The 24,979-nt window shown below is 43.0% G+C and overlaps 1 protein-coding gene across 2 annotated transcripts; it reads right to left on the reverse strand.

Annotated features, from left to right (window-relative positions):
• Window positions 1-7,064: 7,064 nt before the first annotated feature.
• Window positions 7,065-23,784, reverse strand: ATP5IF1 (ATP synthase inhibitory factor subunit 1). Of its 2 annotated transcripts, none has more exons than XM_089688989.1 (3): window positions 23,625-23,784; window positions 15,369-15,481; window positions 7,065-7,349 (listed from the first exon to the last, which is right to left on the reverse strand). In XM_089688989.1, exons 1-3 carry the CDS (start codon window positions 23,700-23,702, stop codon window positions 7,208-7,210), a joined length of 333 nt encoding a protein of 110 aa, XP_089545115.1. In that variant the 5' UTR covers window positions 23,703-23,784; the 3' UTR covers window positions 7,065-7,207. The 2 variants fall into 2 exon arrangements, with proteins under 2 accessions (XP_089545115.1, XP_089545116.1); XM_089688990.1 differs by having other exon boundaries at window positions 23,691-23,717.
• Between the last annotated feature and the right edge of the window lie 1,195 nt (window positions 23,785-24,979).

Raw genomic sequence — 24,979 nt, forward strand, 5'->3', positions numbered from 1 at the left:
CACGTGTCTTTTTTTCAACAGTGGGACTTTGCGGGGGCTTCTTGCAGATAGCTTGGCTTCACATAGGCGTCTTCTAATTGTAACAGTACTCACAGGTAACTTTACACCTTCTTTGATCTTCTTTGATCTTCTTTGACCTATTTGCCTTTGGAATCTGTTGTGTATATATATATATTCATTCGTAAAAAAAGAAAAATGTAATAAAAAATACAAAAATTTGAAATACTATATATTACTTTTTTTTTTTTTCATACTGTCGCCAGTCAGTGTCCCTAATCATTGCCACACCAGTTATATGATGATGCTGTACTGCATTTGTGACAGTATATTGAAGATTAAAACAAATTATCTTCATTTCATTATTTGCAAAAAAATTATGACAAAAAAATTACCTATATAATCAAAAATTGAACTGCGCTATGGCTATACCAAATCAAAACTAAAATGGTGTCAAAACTTGGTGCAGCTGCTCGTGTGTTTCACTGTTACTCAAAAAAATTTCCTTTAGAACAGTGCTCAACAGTATGCAATACCAAAACAAACAATATCTAAAACGTCCAAATAAACTTTCAGTCCATGGTGATATTTGTTTGTCTTCTTAAAGTGCTCCGTGCTCAAGCAACATACATTTAAGCAGACCTTCAGTTCTTAATAAAATGTGTGTATATATACAGGTGCAAAAATGAAAGGAACACTTTGAAAACACATCAGATCTCAATGGGGAAAAATATCATGCTGGATATCTATACTGATATGGACTGGGTAATGTGTTAGGAACAGGGGCGTATTTGCAGCGAGGCAAACAAGGCATTTGCCTAGGGCGGCACTATTCCTCCTACTGACACCAATGATGGGACACTATTCTTTCCACTGACACCAATGATGGGGCACTATTCCTCCCACTGACACTAGTGATGGGGCACTATTCCTCCCACTGACACCAGTGATGGGGCACTATTCCTCCCACTGAAACAAGTGATGGGGCACTATTCCTCCCACTGATACCAATGATGGGGCAATATTCCTACCACTGATACCAATGATGGGGCAATATTCCTCCCACTGACACTAGTGATGGGGCACTATTCCTCCCACTGACACCAGTGATGGGGCACTATTCCTCCCGCTGAAACCAGTGATGGGGCACTATTCCTTGCACTAACACCAATGATGGGGCACTATTCCTCCCACTGACACCAGTCATGGGGCACTATACCTCCCACTGACACCAATAATGGGGCACGATTCCTTCCACTGACACCAATGATGGGGCACTATTCCTTCCACTGACACCAATTATGAGGCACTATTTCTCCAAATGACACCAATAATGGAATAAAATAAGAGGTGGAGCTCTAATAGGAAGAGGTGGAGCATAAAAAGGGAAAGTGGTGTTTACAGATGAAGGGGAGGGTCTTAGATAGGGGTGTGGTGAATTTAGATAGGGGGGTGCCCGATTTTAATCTTGCCTAGGGCAGCACAAAACCAAATACACCACTGGTTAGGAACGTAACAATGCCCCATGGTTTGATGGAAATTAAAATTATCAATCTACAGAGGACTGATTTCAAAGGCCCCCCCGAAAATCAAAGTGAAAAAATGATGCAGCAAGCTAGTCCATTTTGCTGAAATTTCATTGCAGCAATTCAAAATGTTACTCAGTAGTTTGTATGGCCCCTACATGCTTGGGGGCATGCTCCTAATGAGACAACAGATGGTGTCCTGGGGTATTTCCAGATCTGGACCAGGGCATCACTGAGCTCCTGGACAGTCGGAGGTGCATCCTGGTGGTGTCAGTGGACCGAAACATGATATCCTAGAGGTGTTCTATTGGATTTAGGTCAGGCGACCATGGGGGCCATTCAATATCAATTCCTTCATCCTCCAGGAACTGCCTGCATACTCTCACCACATGAGGGCGGGCATTGTCGTGCACCAGGAGGAACCTAGGACCAGTGTACGGTCTCACAATGAGTCCAAGGATTTCATCCCAATACCTAATGGCAGCCAGGGCACCATTGTCTAGCCTGTAGATGTCTGTGCTCCCTCCATGGATATGCCTCCTCAGACCATCACTGACCCACCACCAAAATGGTCATGCTGAACGATGTTACAGGCAGCATAACATTCTCCACAGCTTCTCCAGTCCCTTTCACGTCTGTCACATGTGCTCAGGGTGAACCTGCTCTCATCTGTGAAAAGCACACAGCACCAGTGGCTGACCTGCCAATTCTGGTGCTCAATGGCAAATGCCAACCAAGCTCTATGGTGCCAGGCAGTGAGCACAGGGCACACTAAAGGATGTTGGACCCTCAGACCACCCTCATGAAGTCTCTTTTTGTTTGCTTGGTCACAGACATTCACACCAGTGATCATTGGTAATTTGTAGGGCTCTGGCAGTGCTCATCCTGTTCCTCCTTGCACAAAGGAGCAGATACCAGTCCTGCTGATGGGTTAAGGACCTTCTACAGCCCTGTTCAGCTCTCCTAGAGTAACTGCCTGTCTCCTAAAATCTCCTCCATGCTCTTGAGACTCTGCTGGGAGACACCGCAAACATTCTGGCAATGGAACCTATTGATTTGCCATCCTGGAGGGGTTGGACTGCCTGTGCAACCTCTGTAGGGTCCAGGTATGACCTCATGCTACCAGTAGTGACACTGACCCTAGCCAAATGCAAAACTAGTGAAAAACAGTCAGAAAAGTTGAGTTGGGGAAAAATGTCAGTGGCATCCACCTGTATAACCATTCATGTTTTGGAGGTCGTCTCATTGTTGCCCAGCTAGTGCACCTATTGTTAATTTCATTAACACCAAAGCAGCAGAAACTGAATAACAACCCCCCCTCTGCTGCTTAACTGACCAGATCAATATCCCAGGAGGTTAATTGACACGGATTAAAAAGTGTTCCTTTAATTTTTTTTGGAGCGGAGTAGATTCATTACAGATACAGTCAGGTCCATAAATATTGGGACATCGACACAATTCTAACATTTTTGGCTCTATACACCACCACAATGGATTTGAAATAAAACGAACAAGATGTGCTTTAACTGCAGACTGTCAGCTTTAATTTGAGGGTATTTACATCCAAATCAGGTGAACGGTGTAGGAATTACAATAGTTTGCATATGTGCGTCCCACTTGTTAAGGGACCAAAAGTAATGGGACAATTGGCTTCTCAGCTGTTCCATGGCCAGGTGTGTGTTATTCCCTCATTATCCCAATTACAATGAGCAGATAAAAGGTCCAGAGTTCATTTCAAGTGTGCTATTTGCATTTGGAATCTGTTGCTGTCAACTCTCAAGATGAGATCCAAAGAGCTGTCACTATCAGTGAAGCAAGCCATCATTAGGCTGAAAAAAACAAAACAACCCATCAGAGAGATAGCAAAAACATTAGGCGTGGCCAAAACAACTGTTTGGAACATTCTTAAAAAGAAGGGATGCACCGGTGAGCTCAGCAACACCAAAAGACCCGGAAGACCACGGAAAACAACTGTGGTGGATGACTGAAGAATTCTTTCCCTGGTGAAGAAAACACCCTTCACAACAGTTGGCCAGATCAAGAACACTCTCCAGGAGGTAGGTGTATACCTACCAAAGTCAACAATCAAGAGAAGACTTCACCAGAGTGAATACAGAGGGTTCACCACAAGATATAAACCATTGGTGAGCCTCAAAAACAGGAAGGCCAGATTACAGTTTGCCAAACGACATCTAAAAAAGCCTTCGCAGTTCTGGAACAACATCCTATGGAGAGATGAGACCGAAATCAACTTGTACCAGAGTGATGGGAAGGGAAGAGTATGGAGAAGGAAAGGAACTGCTCATGATCCTAAGCATACCACCTCATCAGTGAAGCATGGTGGTGGTAGTGTCATGGCGTGGGCATGTATGGCTGCCAATGGAACTGGTTCTCTTGTATTTTTTGATAATGTGACTGCTGACAAAAGCAGCAGGATGAATTCTGAAGTGTTTCGGGCAATATTATCTGCTCATATTCAGCCAAATGCTTCAGAACTCATTGGACGCCGCTTCACAGTGCAGATGGACAATGACCCAAAGCATACTGCAAAAGCAACCAAAGAGTTTTTTAAGGGAAAGAAGTGGAATGTTATGCAATGGCCAAGTCAATCACCTGACCTGAATCCGATTGAGCATGCATTTCACTTGCTGAAGACAAAACTGAAGGGAAAATGCCCCAAGAACAAGCAGGAACTGAAGACAGTTGCAGTAGAGGCCTGGCAGAGCATCACCAGGGATGAAACCCAGCGTTTGTTGATGTCTATGCGTTCCAGACTTCAGGCTGTAATTGACCGCAAAGGATTTGCAACCAAGTATTAAAAAGTGAAAGTCTGATTTATGATTATTATTCTGTCCCATTACTTTTGGTCCCTTAACAAGTGGGAGGCACATATGCAAACTGTTGTAATTCCTACACCGTTTACCTGATTTGGATGTAAATACCCTCAAATTAAAGCTGACAGTCTGCAGTTAAAGCACATCTTGTTCGTTTCATTTCAAATCCATTGTGGTGGTGTATAGAGCCAAAAATGTTAGAATTGTGTCGATGTCCCAATATTTATGGACCTGACTGTATAGGTCAAGCATTTCTTTCTTTTAATTTTGATGATCATGGCTTACTTCTAGTGAAAACCCAAAATTCAGTATCTCGGAAAATCAGAATATTACATGAGACCTCTATAGGAGTATTACTATTTGAATTGAATTACTGAAATAAATTAACTTTTTGAGGATATTCTAAGTTGAGAGATTATAGAGGTTTTCCTAAAGTGCTCCATGCTCAAATGATTAAAAAAAAAAGTGACTAGTGCTCTTCAAAGTCCTCTTCAGTCTCTGACCCAACCCCCACACACACTTTTTTGGGCCACACTCACCAGATTAGATGGACCCCTTGCTCTCGCCAGTCAAACAGCACTTTATCTGGTGGTGGATAAGTGTACCACATATTTTTTTTATTTTTAAATATTACTTTTTCTTCAGACCGTACACTTAGCATGTCCTAATAAAAAAAATTTCAACTTAAAAAAAAAAAACCCACAACCTCGCCATGCCTCTTAATAAATACCACTGACTGTCTACTTTCCAAAAAGGGGTAATTTGGGGGATATATGTACTGTCCTGGCATTTTGGGCTTCAGGAAATGAGACTGGCTGTCAGTATAGTAGGATTGATCAATTTTCAGATACATATCATCGTTTATGTACTCTTTCCTACAGACTAAATAATATATACACCACTTTACGTTATTTTCACCAAAGCAAATTTAGCAGTAAACAATTTGGCCTAAATTTATGAAGAACAATTATTTGCAAAATTTTATAAACAAATGAAGAAAAACTTTTTCCCCAAACATTTTTTCATCTATTTACCAAACAAAAAAAAAAACAAAAAAAAAAAAAAGGGAAGGAAACCCCAGGAGTGATTAAATACCACCAAAAGAAAGCTCTAGTTGTGTGAACAAAATGATAAACATTTAGCTTGGGTACAGTGTTGCATGACAGCACAATTGTCATTCAAACCGTGAGTGCTGAAAATTGGTCTGGGCAGGAAGGGGTTAAAAGTGCCTGGTATTGAAGTGCTTAGAGCAATTCTAAAAAAGGGTTTTTTTTGTGTTTTTTTTTTTTTTTTTTTTTTTTTAAAACAAAACATACTTACCTGCTGTGTTTAGTGGTTTTGCACAAAGCAGCCCGGATCCTCCTCTTCTCGGGTCCCCCGCAGGCTCTCCTGGCTCCTCCTGTCTGTCAAGTGCCATCACAGCAAGAAGCTTGCTATAGGGGCACAGAGCCACATCTTGGCCCCACCCACCTCTCCTCATTGGCTGACATGGACAGCAGTGGAAGCCATTGGCTGGCTCCCATTTGCTGTCTCAGCCAATGAGTAGGCAGAGACCCAGGACAGCGGAGGATGTCATTCACATTTCTGAATCGCGGTGAGGCTACGGTAAGTATTGAGGGGGCTGGAGAAGCTGCTGCACACAGGTTTTTTACCTTCATGCATAGAATGCATGAAAGTAAAAAAAAAAAACCTTCATTCTTTACAGCCACTTTAAGTCCAAACATGACTGTTAGTTGAATTGCTATAAAAACACAAATAAGAAAAAAAAAAAAATTCTTTTCAGCTGAAATGTTTCACAATATTGAACTTTATCAATTGGAAAATAATTTAGTTTTAGGACACGTTCGCAAATTTTAATAAAATTTTATATACCAACCTGTATAAGCCCACACAGGATGGTGCACACGCCAAGTGCATTACCAAAAGTTTATTATATAAAACAAATCAAAATGGATACAGACATTGTACAAACACAAAGCCCTGGTTCCTACAGATGCTAATTGTCATGCAATTTGACCAAATTGCATGACAAATCACATGCAATGGAACGGTTCTAAATTGGTGCAACTGACTTCATTGGAGTTGCACCAAATTAGAAAAGAAGTTCCTGCACTACTTTTGCCGATTGGGGTACAAATTGCATTGACATCTATGCATAAAGACGCACAGATGTCCAAGAAGTCGCACCGCCATCCAACTTAAATTGATTTCAAAGTTGGATCCAGTATGAACCAGAGCTATATCTCAATCCAGTGCAGGAATAGCTTGGCCTAACACTCCATAATGCTGCGCTGTCAAGCTGACAGGTTTTTGGAGAGGAACCACCTTCTTCAGAGAACAGTGTATTATTATAATAATACAGGATTTATATAGCGCCAACAGTTTGCTCAGCGCTTTACAGTGTATGCAACATTCTCCTGCAATCTAAAGCTTTCCCACACACTACAGTTTTTGTTGCCACTAGATGTCTTTAGACTAATGGCTGGCATCATTCAACCCACTACCTCTGAGCCCAGGTCATTCTGGGCCCACCCGAGCCTGACTGGATAGTGAAAAGCAGAAGCATCACAGCTCAGAGCACATATGTCTCTGTTTTCTCTTCCCATCAGCACATGAACAGAATTCTTGAGTTCAGCCTTAAAATGCTTGTACACAATCAACACAAAAAAAAACAAAAAAAAAAAACAAAAAACACACACACCACAGATTTTAGTACTTAACTGGCGGACATTCCTTATTTTATTGATATACATTTAAGGATATCACAACTCTGTGTCACAGCAGAAAATAAGCTTTTAATGGTATGTTCTCCCAAATGACATTAAGCAACACCTAAGCAGATCACTGAAACTAATCATCATCTTTCAGATGCTTAATTTTGCTCTTATGCCGGTCAATTTCCTTTTGCAGGCGTTCAATTTGCTCCTTATGATGGCCGATTTCCTCTTCATGGTGCTTCCTCAGAGCGCTTAGCTGATCCTTCTCCTTTTGCCTGCAGGGTATAAAAAGGAGGAGATCATTGAATTCGTTCCATATTCTCTACACACATGGTCAAAGGGAACCAATACACAAGTGCTACTTCTTGACATATAAAATGCTGCATTAACTAGGGTTTAACATTGCTAAAAGACTCACAGCACTGTTATCCAGGCCTTACAAAGCAAAAAGAGAGAAATACCATATTCCTGTCCCCATTAGGGAGATTCCCCCCATTAGTCCTGTTTACCATTATCATTGAAAGTAAAAAAAAACCAAAAGTTTGGGTTGTCCCCAGAAACGTAAGAGGGGAATTCTTCCAGTTGGGGGTCCCCAAAGAATTTCCTCAACTTGCAGAGATTTTCTCACTTCCTGTTTATGGGGCAGGAAGTGAAGGTTAACCTGCCCAATGGGACAAAGATGGCAAAAAATAAACTGACAGAGTTATAAACACTCCCTACTCTATGCAAAATGGAAAAAAGGTTTTGCCTATAGTTCTTTCAATATTTTTGCCATACTCTCAATTATATTAGATAATTCTAAAGGGGATTGTACCATTAAATGAAAGTGTATGGTCAAATTTAGATTTACATTAACTGTAAACTTATGTCCTTCAACAAGATTTAAAAAAAAAAAAAAAAAAAAAAAAACAATTCCCATTACCTGAGCCTGGAAGCTATGCCAGTAATACAAACCAAAACATATACAGTTGTGTTCAAAATAATAGCAGTGTGTTGAAAAAAGTGAAAAAAGCTCAAAATCCTAATAGCTTTTATTTCCATACACACAAATGCATTGGGAACACTACACATTCTATTCCAAATCAAAACATGAAGAAAAAAATATTTCAAAATTTGTGTTCCTCAAAAAAAAAAAAAAAAAAAAAAAAAAAAAAAAAAAAAAAAAAAAAAAAAAATCAGTGTTTGTATTCTTTACAAACTCAAACATTTACTATATAAACTGAAAAATGTTTGAAGATTTTGCTTTCCTTTGAATCACTTCATTAATATTTAGTTGTATAAGCACGGTTTCTGAGAACTGCTGTACATCTGTGTTGCACAGAGTCAACCAACGTCTGGCACCTGTAAGAGGGGAAACTTACAAAATCTGCAGGGGATTTAAAAACAATTTCCCCCACTGTATGGATGCAGTGTTGCATGACCGTGCAACTGTCATTCAAATTGTGACAGCACTGAAACAAAAAAAAAAAAAAATTGGCTTGTGCAGGAAGGGGGATGAAAGTGTCTGGGATTGAAGTAGTTAAAATAAGGTATGTATGTAATGAAGGGGGGGGGGGAAGACAAAATTCACCATAGCACCTGGACAGTGCTGCTGTATTCAGTAGGGTCTAGTTCATAGATTCCTACGATAGTAGTACAGTTGTGTTCAAAATAATAGCAGTGTGTTAAAAAGTGAATTGGGAACACTACACATTCTATTCAAAATCAAAACATGAAGAAAAATATATCACATTTTGTGTTGTTCCTCTAAAAAAAAAATAGAAGAAAAGTGAATATTAGACTGTTCAAAAAAATAGCAGTGTTTGTATTCTTCTTTACAACATTTTTCAGTTTATATAGTGAATGTTTGAGTTTGTAAAGAAGAATACAAAACACTGCTATTTTTTTTGAACAGTCTAATATTCACTTTTCTTCCATTTTTTTTAGAGGAACAACACAAAATGTGATATATTTTTCTTCATGTTTTGATTTGGAATAGAATGTGTAGTGTTCCCAATGCATTTGTGTGTATGGAAATAAAAGCTATTAGAAGGATTTTGAGCTTTATTCACTTTTTAACACACTGCTATTATTTTGAACACAACTGTACTACTATCGTAGGAATCTATGAACTAGACCCTACTGAATACAGCAGCACTGTCCAGGTGCTATGGTGAATTTTGTCTCCCCCCCCCCCTTCATTACATACATACCTTATTTTAACTACTTCAATCCCAGACACTTTCATCCCCCTTCCTGCACAAGGAAATTTTTTTTTTTGTTTCAGTGCTGTCACAATTTGAATGACAGTTGCACAGTCATGCAACACTGCATCCATACAGTGGGGGAAATTGTTTTTAAATCCCCTGCAGATTTTGTAAGTTTCCCCTCTTACAAAGAAATGAAGGCTCTAACACATTTATCATAGGTGTATTTTAAATGATACAGAATATCAACCAAAAACCCAGAAAAAAAAAAATACAAACGTTATAAATGGAGTTGAAGTTCAGTGAGTAAAATAAGTATTTGATCTCCTACCAACCAACAATAATTCTGGCTCCCACAGACTCGCTGTATGTTCATGTGGTACACAGATTAGTCCCCTCAAGTTGCGTCTAACCACAACTAGTTATGTGTATAAAAGACACCTGTCCACATAACCTCTTGCATTCAAACCAGAGCTGTCAAAAGGACATCAGGGACACGACTGTAGACCTGCACAAGGCTGGAATGGGCTAAAAGACCAACAAGAAGCTGGATGAGAAGGAGACAACTGTTGGAGCGATTATTCACAAAGAAAGAGAAGAAATACAAACGAACCATCAATCACTCTTAGTCTGGAGCTCCATGCAAGATTTTGCCTCATGGATGATCATGAGAAAAGTGAGGAATCAGCCCACCATTGCATGGGAGGAGCTTGTGAATGATCTCAAGGCAGCTGGGACCACAGTCAAACAAACCATTGGTAACACAATATGCTGCAATGGATTAAAATAAGGGATGCACCGAACTTTCAGCAACTGAAAATAGCCCTATTGGCTTTTTGCGAAAGGAAAAAAGTGAGCAGATATGGGTGCCAATAATGAGACCTGGCCCACATGAGGGGAGGACTGTATTTGGCTGGGGGTTTTTGGGGGGGGGCTATGTGTACTGCAGACTGGGAGGGGGGGAAATTGGGCGGCAGAGAAAGGCAGGGGAAGTAAGCAGTGTAAAATAGTGAGGGAGTACAGTGTATACAGACAGGCTCCCTCACTTGCAGCTGCTAAATGTCATTTGCCAGTTTTTAAATGCAATTAAAAATCTTTTTTCCCCTTCACTATAGCTCCGAAGGAGCGGTCATTCTCACTGCTAAAGTAAACAAAGGGGCGGGGTCACCCAATGACATTACCCAGTGACCCCACCCCTTATTTTACTTTAGCAGCTGGGCCAATGACAGCTCCTTCTTGGAGCTATAGTGAAGAACAATAAGACAGTAATTGCATTTAAAAACCAGCAATGACATTTAGCAGCAACAAGTGAGGGAGCCTGACTGTATACACTGCTCCTCTCCTGCCCCCTCCTTGCACACACTGCAACCCCCTGTCAGTCACTTATATGTCATCACATAGAGGACTATTGGTCCCCAATGTCAGGGGTGGGCAACTGTGGCACTCCAGCTGTTGGTGAACTACAAGTCCCATCATGCCTCTCCTTTTGGGAGTCATGCTTGTAACTGTCAGTTATGCAGTGCCTCATGCGACTTGTAGTTCTACAACAGCTGGAGGGGCCACAGTTGCCCACCCCTGCCCTATGTGATAGCAATAAAATCAAAAGTTAAAAAAATACATTAATATTAAAACAAACAAAAAAAAAAAAAACATAACACTGGAGCATCCCCACATATGCAGATGTTTCAGTTTTCGACCAAGTGCATCCTGAATTTTCGTTTTCAGCACCAAAATGTTCATTTTGGTGCACCACGAATTGAAATCCTGCAGCTCGCACAAGCTCCCCCTCCTCAAGAAGGCACATGTACAGGCCCGTCTGAAGTTTGCCAATGAACATCTAAATGATTCAAAAGGATTGGGAGAAAGTGCTGAGCTCTTTGACATTAATGTGACTCGCCGTGTTTGAAGTAAGAAAAAAAAAAATGCTGACTATGACCCTAAGAACATCATCCCTACAGTCAAGCACGGAGGTGGAACATTATACTTTGGGGCTGTTTCTCTGCTAAAAGGTACAGGCCGACTTAGCCGCATTGAGGGGCCAATGGATGGGGCCATGTATTGTAAAATCTTGGATGAGAACCTTCTTCTCTCAGCCAGTGGACCAAAATCCCTCCTGATATGCGTGCAAACCTGGTAACCAACCACAAGAAACATCTTACCTCTGTGCTTTCCAACAAGGGTTTCTCCACCAAGTACATAGTCAAGTTTTGCTTGGGGATCAAATACTTATTTTACTGACTGAACTGCAACTCAATTTCTAAAATTTGTATCATGTGTTTTTTCTGGGTTTTTGGTTGATATTCTGTCTCTATCATTTAAAATACAACTACGATAAAAATTATAGACCCTTCATTTCTTTGTAAGTGGGCAAACTTACAAAATCTGCAGGGGATCAAATAATTATTTTCCCCAACATATGAAATTTATAATATTTTTGAGACAAATAGAGCTTTCTTTTGGTAGTATTTAGTCACCACTGCGATTTTTATTTTTTGCTAAACAGATGAAAGACCGAAAATTTTGAAAAAAAAAAAAAAAGTTAGATTTGGTTACCAAATTTTGCAAATAAGTAATTTTTCTTCTCCACGGATGTGCGCTAATAAGGCTGCACTGATGAACACTGATAGTTGGCACTAATAAGCTGCACTGATGGACATTGATTGGCACGGATAATCGGCACCCTGATTATCACTGTAACTGTGTGGTGGCACAGGATTGCCAGTTATCAGTTTTGCTTTCCTCACAGTGACAGCATTGAGGAAAAGAAATACCAATAAACAGCATTTGTTTACATGGATTGGCGGTGATTGCTGCCCACCCCTGCTTTAGAGACAGTAATAACACTGGGTCTCTGTGCTTCTCTATGCAATGCAAGCAGATCATGGCTGGCGGAAGGGGTCAGCAAGCTGCAATACATACAGTGCCTTGAAAAAGTATTAATACCTCCTGAAATTTTCCATATTTTTCATTTTACAAGCAAAAACAAAAATTTTTTGTGATTTTATGCAGTAGACCAACACAAAAAGTGGGACATAATTGTTAAGTGGAAGGGAAATGATAAATGGCTTTCAAAATTGTTTACAACCAAATATCTGAAAAAAGTGTGGTGTGCGTTTGTATTCAGCCCCCCGAGTCAATACTTTGTAGAACCACCTTTCGCTGCAATTACAGCTGCAAGTCTTTTTGGCGATGTCTCTACCAGCTTTGCACATCTAGAGAGTGACATTTTTGCTCATTCTTCTTTGCAAAATAGCTCAAGCTCTGTCAGACTGGATGGAGAAGGTCTGTGAACAGCAATTTAAGTCTTGCCACAGATTCTCAATTGGATTTAGGTCTGGACTGTGACTGGGCTATTCTAACACATGAATATGCTTTGATCTAAACCATTCCATTGTAGCTCTGCCTGTATGTTTAGTGTTGTTGTCCTGCTGGAAGGTGAACCTCCGCCCCAGTCTCAAGTCTTTTCCAGACTCTAACAGGTTTTCTTCTAAGATTTCCTTGTATTTGGCTCTATCCATCTTCCAATCAACTCTGACCAGCTTCCCTGTCACTGCTGAAGCAAAGCATCCCATAACCTGATGCCGCCACCACAATGTTTCATAGTGGGGATGGTGAGTTCAGGGTGATGTGTAGTGTTAGTTTTCCGCCACACATAGCGTTCTGCTTTTAGTCCAAAAAGCTCAATTTTGGTCTCATCTGCCCAGAGAACCTTCATCCACATGTTTGCTGCACCCCCCCCCCCCTCCATGGCTTCTTGCAAACTGCAAACAGGACTTCTTATGGCTTTCTTTCAACAATGGCTATCTTCTTGCCACTCTTCTATAAAGGCCAGATTTGTGAAGTGCACGACTAATAGTTGTCCTGTGGACAGATTCTCCCACCAGAGCTGTGGATCTGTGCAGCTCCTCCAGAGTTACCATGGGCTCTTGGTTGCTTCTCTGATTAATGCTCTCCTTGCCCGGCCTGTCAGTTTTCGGATGATGGATTGAACAGTGCTCTGAGATGTTCAAAGCTTGGGTTTTTTTTTTTTTAAATAACCTAACCCTGCTTTAAACGTCTCCACAACTTTATCCCTGACCTGTCTGGTGTGTTTCTTAGCCTTTATGCTGCAGTTTATTCACTAATGTTGCAGTCATGCAACACTGTACCCATATGAAATGTTTAGCATTTTCCCCCCCACACAAATAGAGCTTTCTTTTGGTAGTATTTAATCGCTGCTGAGTGTTTTATTGTTTGCGCCATAAGCAGAAAAAGAGCACAAAAAAAAAAAAAGGTTTCTTTGTTTCGATTATAAAATTTTGCAAACAGGCAATTTTTCTCCTTCACTGATGTGCGTTGATGAGGCTGCACTGATTGGCAGCACTGATCATCAGTGCCGATCCTTCCTCTGACAATTGCTGGTTATCGGCAGTACTTTCCTCAGGCTGTGACAGCGTGAGGAAAATGCAGTTGATAACTGGCAACTGCACTTACCGGTGATCTGCTGTGTCATTGTGATGATCAGTGCTGATCTACTTTGTGACAGCTGCCCTATGGACACAGCTGATTACGTGATGAGGTTTAAGGGCAATCAAAGTGACCTTTTACCATGTGATCAGCTGCGTCCAATGACACAGCAGATCATGGAGTAAATACAGTTGCCGGTTATCGGCAGCGTGAGGAAAGTACTGCCAATAACTGGCAACTGTATTTACACCATGATCTGCGGTGTCATTGGACGCAGCTGATCACATGGTAAAAGGCCACTGTGATTGTCCATTTACCACATCATGTTAATCAGCTGTCCATTGGACACAGCGATTACGGAGATAGTCAGGTGCGCAGCCCTGGGGGTGCGTTCTGGGAGGACGGCATGTGACGCCCTCCCAGAACTGGAAAACCGCACTGTATCAATCATTCGGCTATAGCCCGGTTGTCAAGTGGTTAAGTCAGTTCTGTAGGAAATTGGTTCCACTAAATTTTAGTTAGGGGTATCAGTGAGGGGGACTGAATACAAATGCATGCCACACTTTTCAGAGATTTGTAAGGAAAAAAAAAAAAAAAACAAAAAAAAACAAACACCATTTATCATTTTCCTTCCACTTTACAATTATGTGCCACTTTGTGTTGGTCTATCCCAGTGGTCGGCAAGCCGCGGCTCTTTACAAACTTAAATGCGGCTCTCCTGTGTGCCGGGCGCCCGATCCCCTCCCTCCTCGCGGGCGGCCGCCCGCCCCCCCCCCCTCTCCCCCCCCCCTCCTCTCGGATGGCCGCCCCCCTCCCTCCTCTCGGGCGTCAGGACTCTGCAGCTGTCAGGATGTAGGCGGGGCAGCCAGGATGTAGGCGGGGCAGCGTGACGAACTCTTCTCCTCTCACAGTCCTCCCTGAAGACCAGAACGGCGCGGGAATACGAGAGGAACGCGCGGAGCAAAGGTAAGTGAATTGACACAGGGGGGACTTACTATATGTGGGGCGACTTACTATATGGGGGGCGACTTACTATATGGGGGGCGACTTACTATATGGGGGATGAATTACTATATGGGGGATGAATTACTATATGGGAGATGTATTTTCAGTTTTAAAAATGTGGCTCTCAAAATAAATTTCAATCGTGGTTTTGGCGAGATTTGGCTCAGTTGAAAAAAAAGGTTGCCCACCACTGGTCTATCCCAATAAAATACATTTATGTTTTTTGTTGTAACATGACGAAATGTGGAAAATTTCAAAGGGGTATGAATACTTTTTCAAGGCACTGCAGATATCGAAGTTCCCTGATGGGCTGATGTCTGGAGCAGAGGGCATTTCTATGTAGGCAGCATTTTTATGGAGATTGCCTTAGGCAACACCTACATGTAATTCTTAACCTCCAGAACTGAAATCCAATGAAAAGAAAGGAACAGGCCTGGGACAGTCAGGCTGGGGATGAAAGGGCTATGCTGGACATCCTCTAGACAGAAAATAGTGCAGGCTATGACCTGCTGCAGCTTCAAATGCACAGTGAGAAGCTTGCAATGTGCAGTGAAATCAGTGATCCTGTACAACTGTAAGGCTGAAGTTTAGCACGAACATGAGAAAAACAGAAAACAGATTAGGCTTCAATCTGAAGGTTCCTGATAACCAACATACTTGAAATATCTCTCCTCCTCAGCAGCCTGGCGTTTGCCAAAAGCTCCTCCAGCTTCTCTCACAGCTCCCCCGCCTCCACCGCCTTTACCAGCACCTTTTCCCAATTCTCCCAACTGTGAAGAAAAAAAGCAAAAAGAAAAAAAATTTAAAGTACTGAATTATTATACAGTATTTATATAGCGCCAAAGGATTTGCTCAGCGCTGTACAATAGCAAGGGGGACAGGACATGAGACAAGACGATAACAATACAATACACGAGGGGTTCGAGGGCCCTGCTCTTTGGAGCTTACAATCTAGGAGGGAGGGGAAAGTGGTACAGGAGGAAGTGGCTGTGGGGGATGAAGTGGTGGGAGAAGTGGAGGAGATCAGCTGCTAGGTGAGGGTGGGGTAGGCTTCCCTGAAGAGATGGGTTTTCAGGGTGCGCCTGAAGGTGAGGAGGGTAGGTGACAGTCTGATGGATTGGGGTAGGGAGTTCCAGAGGATGGGGGAAGTCCTGCAGTCGGACGTGGGGGGAGGAGGAGACCAGGGAGCTAGAGAGTAGGAGGTCCTGTGAAGGGCACGGGTAGGGTGGTATTTGGGTATCAGGTCGGTTAGGTAGTTTGGGGCAGCTTTGTAAATGGCTTTGTAGGTCAGAGTTAGTAATTTGAATTTGATGCGTTGGGCAATTGGGAGCCAGTGAAGGGATTGGCAGAGGGGGGTGGCAGAAGTGGAGCGGTTGGTGAGGTGGATGAGTCTAGCCGCTGAGTTCAGGATAGACTGGAGTGGGGATAGCATTTGTTTGGGTAGGCCAGTGAGAAGGGGGTTGCAATAGTCCAGGCGTGAGATAATGAGGGAGTGTACGGGTTGTTTAGTAGTGTCTGGGGTGAGGAACGTACGTATCTTGGAGATGTTGCAGAGGTGGTGCCTGCATTACTTTGACAATGATTGGACATGAGGTTGGAAGGAAAGGTTTGAGTCTAGGGTGACACCCAGGACTTTGGCTTGTGGGGTGGGAATGATGGTGGCGTTGACAGCAGTGATGGAGAGGATGGGGGGGCGCGGGGTGGGGGGAAAACCAGGAGCTCGGTTTTGGAGAGGTTTAGCTTAAGGAAATGGAGCGACATCCAGTCTGATATGTCATTCAGGAGGTGGGTGATGCGGGCGGAGAGTGAGGGGGTGAGGTGGGGGGTGGAGAGATAAATTTGTGTGTCGTTGGCATAGAGGTGATAATTGAAGCCGTGGGAGTGTATTAGTTTGCCAAGGGAGGATTGGTTTCCTCTTGCAGACAATTCTCAAAGCCTACCATGGATTCTAAACTTATACCTCATTTGTAACAGTGCAGTGGAATAAAAATGGATTCAACTGTGTAGTCATTGTGCCCAAGGTTCACTTAGCAGCAATCAGAGTTACCTTTATTCCTCAAGGGCCTGCTGGTTGTAAAAAGGCACTGCCAGATGTATACATACCCATGTGATGAAGAAAGCCCCTGTGGATATGTTAACATTTCTTATCGTTTGCATACCAATAGACTCTTATTCCTTTTGCAAAACATAAATAGATGTATTCCAAAAATAGTACCTGGCTTTGAAATGACCAATGTGCATGCACTATTCAGATCTATTTTCAGCACAAGAGCTGAAGATCAATCACCGATTTTAATACTGTACAGAGTTCCACTGTTCTAGTAGAACTAAGTGCACTTGAATAAAAGGTTAGTCCAACTTAAAGGATTCTAGTCCCACACACTGCAGCCCCCACAGGGATGTTGAATTTAAATCGCCCGACACACGGGACATGTAGTTCCGGGCAGGTAGCTTTTTTTTTTTTTTTTTTTTTTTAACCTATAGCCCTGCTGCAGGCAAGTAGCAGGACTCACCTGTCAGGTAAAAGCATTCGGGCTTTTACCTCCTCCTACCCGCTATGTCTCCCGGGCTCTGCTTCCTCAACTGTGGGACTGGGAGCAGTTCAGCACCGTCAGCTAGAGGGGAGGGAGGAAAGCAGACACATCCACTCCCCTTGTCCTGACCCAGAAGTGATGTTCTGATGTCACTTCCAGGTCCCCGTTGACAGATTTCCCGGTCATTGAGACCAGGAAAGAATGTAATGCAATGCGACGTGCACTGCATTACATTCAGTGGGGAACAGGGGAGGCATGCAGGGTTGTCTCAAAGAGAACCTGTCAGCAAAAAACATCACATAGGGGACTTTATGTCCTCTGTCACGGGTGTCAAACTGGCAGCCCTCCAGCTGTTGCCAAACTACAAGACCCATGAGGCATTGCAAGATTGACAGTTACAAGCATGACTCCCAAAGTCAGAGGCATGATGGGACTTGTAGTTTAGCAACACCTGGAGGGCTGCCAGTTTGACACCCCTGCCCTACGCTTAAAAAAAAAAAAAAAAAAAAAAAAAAAAAAAAAAAAAAGCCCCACTCCCAGCACTCGCTGGGGCGCCTATGATAACTCTAGCACAAGACAACCTCCGGAACTCTAAACGGATGACCTATAGGGGGTTTTAAAAAAAGTGTTGCCAAAAGAAAATCTAGGGTACTGAAGTCACGAGTGCACGCAAATTTCAGGTTTGACATGTTGGATATTTACTCGCTGCAATCTCATCTTTTATAGTTTACAAAAAAAAAATTAAAAAATAGCGTAATTCATTGCTTTTTGTGCCCTAAAATTTACTTTAGTGAAATTTTGCGGTAATATCATGCTACATAATTTGGAACTACCACTATTTTATTCTCTAGAGTCAATGATTTCTGAAAATATATAATGTTTGAGGGTTTTGTGTAATCTTCAAGCCTAAGATGATTTTTTAAACTTGTGGAAAAAAAAAAAAAAAAAAAAAAAACCCCACACCCCCAAAAATGGCTCTGGTAGCAAAAGCAAGGATAAGCTCAACACTCCCCTTTTCCGACGAGCACCCAATCAGTGCTGATTACACTGCAAGGTCTCCCCCCTCCCTGCTAGTCCCCAGGTGCGGTGCTGGAGACAGGCAGGGAGGGGAGGAGGAGACATGCAGAGCAATGTTACAAATATTAAATGTTTAATTCACCATAAAGCCCCTTTTGATTTTAAAAGCCCCAGACATTCCTAATATCACCTGAGACTTAAAATATGGTATTTTGGTTAAAAAATTCTCTTTTAGCTAGACAAGTAGATTGTCATGAGGGAAAAGTAGACTGGAGCCCCACATTTAGTCTTTGGACAAGTAGTTTTTTCACAAATGTCCTCGCCCTGCCTTAGCTATTGCGTAGAACAGTCTTGGAGTTAAACTTATTTTGGGCACTTTTTACAGCATTTGTCTTTTTAAGCAACAAGGTTGCTTTAAAGGTTTGTGCACAGACTTGGTGCCCTCTGAAGAGTGATCTGCATTTGGATTGGTTTTTAGGGGTCATTTGACAGGAAGTGAAAAACGGCACACTAACATGCCGCAATCACATACATTGCACGTGGATGTGGCCTGGCCCTATTGGTCACTTTTGACCACAGTAACACCTGCCAAATGCAGCATGCGGTTTTGTTTCAGTATGTATAGCTGTCAGCAATTAGATGTCAGTGTTCAGGTGGGTGGTAATCGGGCAGTAAAGCCACAGCTCAACCACCTGACTAATCTAATCAGGCAGGCCCTTACACTACATATTTTCCTAAATCTAAAGATAACCATACACAATTCAGTTTGATTGTAAAAGCTCCATTAGATCTACCAAGAAGTATGTATTGTAAGGGCCTGTGTGTTTTAACGGATTGGATTGTCCAAACAGATTGTAATGCGTATGGTGACCCCAAAGAAGACTGTAAAATCTGATTGTATTGTGCAGTGGTGCCCAGCTTTCTTGATATGGGGGGCCTCAAGTGTGTCCCCACATCGCCATAGGACTGTGCACAACAAAAAGACAGCAGACACACAACAGGACACAGTCGGTCAGACTATGCGCACAATACAAGACATGGTCAGAGACTGTGGACATGCTTAGCAGACAGACATGACACCGCTAAAAAAATCTCATAACAGCACAATAGGGAAACACAGATCAGTGTTTACAGGGGATTTAAGGGCTACACAAATAGTGTCAAAGGGCCGCATGTGGCTCTCGAGCCGCAGGTTGAGCACCAGTGTATGGTCAGTGGTCGAGAAATTGTACAAATAGTAACATACACTAGATTGCCAAAAGTATTGGGACACCTGTCTTTACACGCACATGAACTTTAATGGCATCCCAGTCTTAGTCTGTAGGGTTCAATATTGAGTTGGCCCACCCTTTGCAGCTATAACAGCTTCAACTCTTCTGGGAAGGCTGTCCACAAGGTTTAGGAGTGTGTTTATGGGAATGTTTGACTATTCTTCTATAAGCACATTTGTGAGGTCAGGCACTGATGTCGGACGAGAAGGTCTGGCTTTCAGTCTCCACACTAATTCATCCCAAAGATGTTCTGTCGGGTTGAGGTCAGGACCTTGCTTTGTGCACAGTCATGTTGGAGCAGGAAGGGGCCATCCCCAATCTGTTCCCACAAAGCTGGGAGCATGAAATTGTCCAAAATGTCTTGGTATGTTGATGCCTTAAAAGATCCCTTCACTGGAATTAAGGGGCCAAGCCCAACCCCTGAAAAACAACCCCACACCATAATCCCCCCTCCACCAAACTTTACACTTGGCACAATGCAGTCAGGCAAGTACCATTTTCCTGGCAACTGCCAAACCCAGACATGTCCATCGGATTGCCAGACAGAAAAGTGTGATTTGCCACTCCAGAGAACATGTCTCATTGCACTTGGTGATGTAAGGCTTGGATGCTGCTGCTCGGCCCATTCCATGAAGCTCTCTACACACTATTGTGCTAATCTGACAGCCACACGAAGTTTGGAGGTATTTAGCTATTGACTCTGCAGTTGGCGACTTCTGCACACTTCAGCATGCACTGACCCTGCTCTGTCATTTTACGTGGCCTACCACTTCGTGGCTGAGTTGCTGTTGTTCCCAGTTGCTTCCACTTTGTTATAATACCCCTAACAGTCAACCGTGGAATATTTAGTAGCAAGGAAATTTCACAGATGGACTTGTTGCACAGGTGGCAACCTATCACGGTACCACGCTTGAATTTACTGAGCTCCTGAGAGCGACCCATTCTTTCACAAATGTTTGTAGAAGCAGTCTGCATACCTAGGTGCTTGATTTTATACACCTGTGGCCATAGAGGTGACTGGAACATCCAATGATTTGGAGGGGTGTCCCAATACTTTTGGCAATATAGTGTATGTGATGAGCTTTAGACAGTTGTCACAGTAACAGGTATCCCCACTGGAAGATTTCCCCTTTATTCCTGTTCTGGTGGCCATTTAAAACTGGACATTTCCCCTTACTTTCAGGCTCCATGCACACTGTGCGTTTTAATAACGCTGGTAACATTAGCTGTGTAAAGTCATGTTAATCTCTTCACGCCGGCCGAAAGCAAATGTGCTGCCTCCCGGCGTCTGGGCCCAGATGCTGAGCGGCCGCACATTTGCGTTCTAATAAAAAGGGACATATGTGCCGAGAACGCGTGCCCTGCGTGCTCCCAGCACATATGTCCGGTACTCACTGAAAGGTCCCGATCTCCTCTGTCAATTGGGACCTTTCCCGATCATGTGACCGCCGTGACAGCACATCACGGTGGTCCAATGACCCTAAACCCTGCCTCCTGAAACTCGTAAAGGGCCGAGAGGCGCCAGCATGAAGGGGTTAAAAATTTGAGTGTTCCAGCGGTTTTTAGAGTTTTAGCATTAGCATTCAGCCGAGTTTTTTTTTTTTGCTCAAAAAAAGTTCAAAAATGCTGGTTTGCTGTGATTTACCGCATTAGAGCGTTTTTACAGCTAAAAAAAAACTCCTATAGAAACCCACTAATTCTGGGTTTTTTTCCAGCCAAAAAAATGCTGATTACAGTCTATGTGTGCATGGTCACATAGGATAACATGCTGGGGGGGTTTTACTGGCTGTAGAAAAAAAAAAAAAAAAAAAAAAAAAAAAAAAAGGGGGGGGGGGGGGGGAAGAAAAGACAGGTCCATCCAGTTAATCTGTGTGTGTGATTTGTATTCTCCAACAATCCCCATAACTCTGTGTTCTGCATCCTTAGAAAGACTTCTCCCTTCTAACAGATCACCTTCAAAGATACTTTGAACATTCGCTTGTCTGCTCCACCCCTGTAAGCCTGAAATAGTCACATTACATGTATCATTATAGTTGTTGTAGCAGCTTTCTTAGAACAGCCTTTATCATCCGGGTGTGCCATGGTAAAATGGTCAACGAGCTAACTGGTGGCCTCTTTCTTACACAAAGCCACAGGTTTTTTTATTTTGCCACATTACAAGCAAGGGCACTGTGCGTGCCAGACGCTGGCATTCTAACAATTGATGATGTCATCAGCTGATAAAGAACACAATCGGGTGCCTACACAGTGTCTTTTTAGATTTTAGAATGGGGTGCTTTGAGACGGTGCATCATTTTAAAAGGGTGTCTTAACTGAGAGAAGATTGAGAAACACTGTCTTAGGCCCCTTTCATACAGCTTTCTGATCAGCTCTGCAGGTCAGTTTCTCAGGTGGACCTGGTCGGAGGCTCCATACAGCTCTATGGCAGGCTGATATAAACAAACTTGTGTATATTTACACCCACCTACCTTCAAGTACATCCAGGTCCACAGAATAAAAAAAAAAAAGGGGGAAGGAAAAAGGGCACAGTACTTTTTCCCACACCTAAAGGCTCGCTCCCACCACTTGCTGAAAGAGTTTCCATGTGTGCTGCTGCACGGGAACATGCTGTTCTCTTTATATGCATGTGGGCGCCATCAATTGTTATGTATGCCTTGCATGGATAGAATTCCGAACAAATTTTCTTTTAAAAAATTGGAAATTTTGTGCATTTTGTAATCTGATGGGTCCACCATTGATTTTGAAATTCGACCAACCAAGCCTTCAATTTTACCTCCTGTTGCTACAGAAAATTTTGTGGCTGATAATCTTCTTTTCTTTCCAAGTCACAGCTTATGCTCTTTTTTTTTTTTCAATTCTATTTCTCAAACCATTCTTCCATCATTAATTAGAAATTTGTTCACAAAAAAAAACTTCAACGTGCCGAATCACCTAAATCCGATGTTTAAGAAAATCGGCCACTGCTGTAGCCCAGTGCAAAATTGAAAGAAAATTCTTAGTTCCGATTTGCAAAAGAAAATTAGTTCAGAATTTGAACCAAGTATAGCTTGCTTTATATGTGTGGTTTTGGTGCAGTAAAAAAAAAAAAATGCACAGTTGAACTGCAATTTTACCACCTCTCCCCCCAAGCTGCCAGCAGCTGGTGGTGCCATGGTCATAATGCTTTGCATCTAGAGCAAAATCTACACAACACGTAGATCGGCAGGGTGGTTAGCCTGTCAAACATGACACATTCCGGAGAACCGGAATCAGTGTAAACAGCTTGCAATGCACACAGTCAGCAAAAACAGTTGGTGAGGAGGCATTAAATCTCATCCTTCCTGCCTGTCAATCGCCTCAGAAGTGTGATCCAAGTGTAGATCGGGCTTCAGAAAAGAACATTTAGACACATCAAAATATACCCTTAAAAAGGCACCCAAAGCATCTAGCCCTTGCAACCACCAAAATACACAGAACTGCAGTATGAAGTGATTTGGTGCGATTTTAAAAGTTGCACCTGTTGTACTTTTTGCGTGCTCCAGTGTGTTTGGCAGCACGCTGAAATGAAGGGGCTGTCAAAAACCTGCGCAAACGCAAGGATTACAGCCCTAAACATGGCGTATCAGAGGTAGCCCGACGTGTCCATGTACACCCACCCTCCCATCGAGTGATCATAGGTCCCCTGGACATGGCAAGGAACTGACATCAATCCGGTTTAGCTCCAAGTAGGCAGACGAGGTGTTCACGGATCCCTGCTGAATGCACTGGAGAGGATCCCTGTGAAAGAGCCCTTACTATATACTTTTACATATGAAGTGTCCTCAATTCATTCAATTATTACATTCCAATTATACACAGAATGAGAAGACTACTAACATGGCAGAGGAAAAAGAAAAAACAAATGACAACAAACATGAATGCAGGAAAAGTGAACAGAAAACAGCTCAGCTCCCTGCTCCATAAAATCCCATGATCCCTAATCACAAGACCTGCCTGTCCTCACCTCTCCTCTCCCCAGCATGACAAGCCTGATTCCTGGCCTGATCCTTAGTCACAGCCCACCCTTCCCTCTCCCTGCCCCCCTCTTACATTCACCCAGCTCTCCCTATCACCTGATCAGAAGAGCGCCTCATCTGCACCAAAAGAACATTCCGAAGACTAGCCCGAAACAACTGCACCTGTCCGGCCATCTTCACAACGAACCTGACCTTGTCCGCCGCGCACAGACTTCCGGGAGGTGTCACCTACACTTCCTGTTATAGCCCGGGGCGCAGGCGCAGTGCGGGATGAGTGCCAAGCCTCGTCCCAGGAAGGAGGCTGGGTCCTCTAAGGAAAAGAGATGTGGAGATTGTATCTCTGGATAGAATAGATTGTTTGTAAAATAAAGGTCTAGCGATTACATGGTGGTGTATGTTATATTGTGTGCTGCTCAGACACATGTTCATGAGTCTGTACTGTTTAACAAGCATTCTTTTCTTTTTAAAGCGAAGTTCCACCCAAAAGGGGAAGTTCTGCTTTAAAGCGGAGTTCCACGCGACCTATCAAAAAATAAAAGTAAGCAGCTATAAAAACTAGCTGCTGACTTTTAAAAAAGCCACTTATGTGTCCCTCGGTCCCGTGGTGTGTCCCCCCGCAGCCCGTTTCACTGGCCGTCCTGTATTCCAGAAGGCCGGCATCTTCAGTGCGGGCTCCCGGCTGTGACAGCTTGCGGCTTCACTGCACATGTGCGAGTAGCACTGCTCTTCCTGAATGGTCCTGTAGTCTTCTGGGACCTGTCACATGTCCCAAAAGACTACAGGGAGGGAGGACACATTCCGCTTCCGATCGCCGCGGCGATCGTACAGGAAGTGGGAGCGGGTAGCTGTCAAATTTGGGTACCCGCTCCCCAAAGTTGCCAGTCCTTAATGGGGAGCGGGGGAGCAGTCCTTAAATCGGAACTTCCTCTTTTGGGTGGAGCTCTGCTTTAAGCCTTTGGCCCCGCTCCCCATTAAGGATTGGCACCCTTGGGGAGCGGGTACCCAAATTTCACAGGTACCCGCTCCCCAAAGTTGCCAATCCTTATTAGGGAGCGGGGGAGCAGTCCTTAAATTGGAACTTCCTCTTTTGGGTGGAGCTCTGCTTTAAGCCTTTGGCCCTGCTCCCCATTAAGGATTGGCACCCTTGGGGAATGGGTACCCAGATTTGACAGGTACCCGCTCCCACTTCCGCTGCGATCACCTAGGCAATGGGAAGCGGATGTTGTCCTCCCCCCTCCCTCCCCGTAGCCTTCTTTGACACATGACAGGTCAAAATGTAATGGCAACTTTGGGAATTCCAGGTAAAACTCTAGACATGAACTTGAGGAAAACAAACTATTTACTTAGCAAGGACTCGTGTCTGCAAGCTAAGTGTCTGAAAAACAACATACTTGGTGTATATACCAACAATTACATCTCAATGCATATATTTCATCTTTACTTTTCTGTAC

The sequence above is a fragment of the Staurois parvus genome, unplaced genomic scaffold (assembly GCF_062004578.1).
Source record: "Staurois parvus isolate SC_StPar_1 unplaced genomic scaffold, SC_StPar_1.0 ptg000464l, whole genome shotgun sequence".
Lineage (NCBI taxonomy): Eukaryota > Metazoa > Chordata > Amphibia > Anura > Ranidae > Staurois > Staurois parvus.

Bases quoted from the DNA above. Each gene is read 5' to 3' on its own strand.
- ATP5IF1 (XM_089688989.1), bottom strand. From the start codon at position 23,702: ATGGCCGGACAGGTGCAGTTGTTTCGGGCTAGTCTTCGGAATGTTCTT. The intron at 15,482-23,624 runs GTGATAGGGAGA...TTTTCTTCACAG, and splicing joins TGAGGCGCTCTTCTGATCAG to TTGGGAGAATTGGGAAAAGG. The intron at 7,350-15,368 runs GTATGTTGGTTA...TATACCCTGCAG, and splicing joins GAGGAGGAGAGATATTTCAA to GCAAAAGGAGAAGGATCAGC.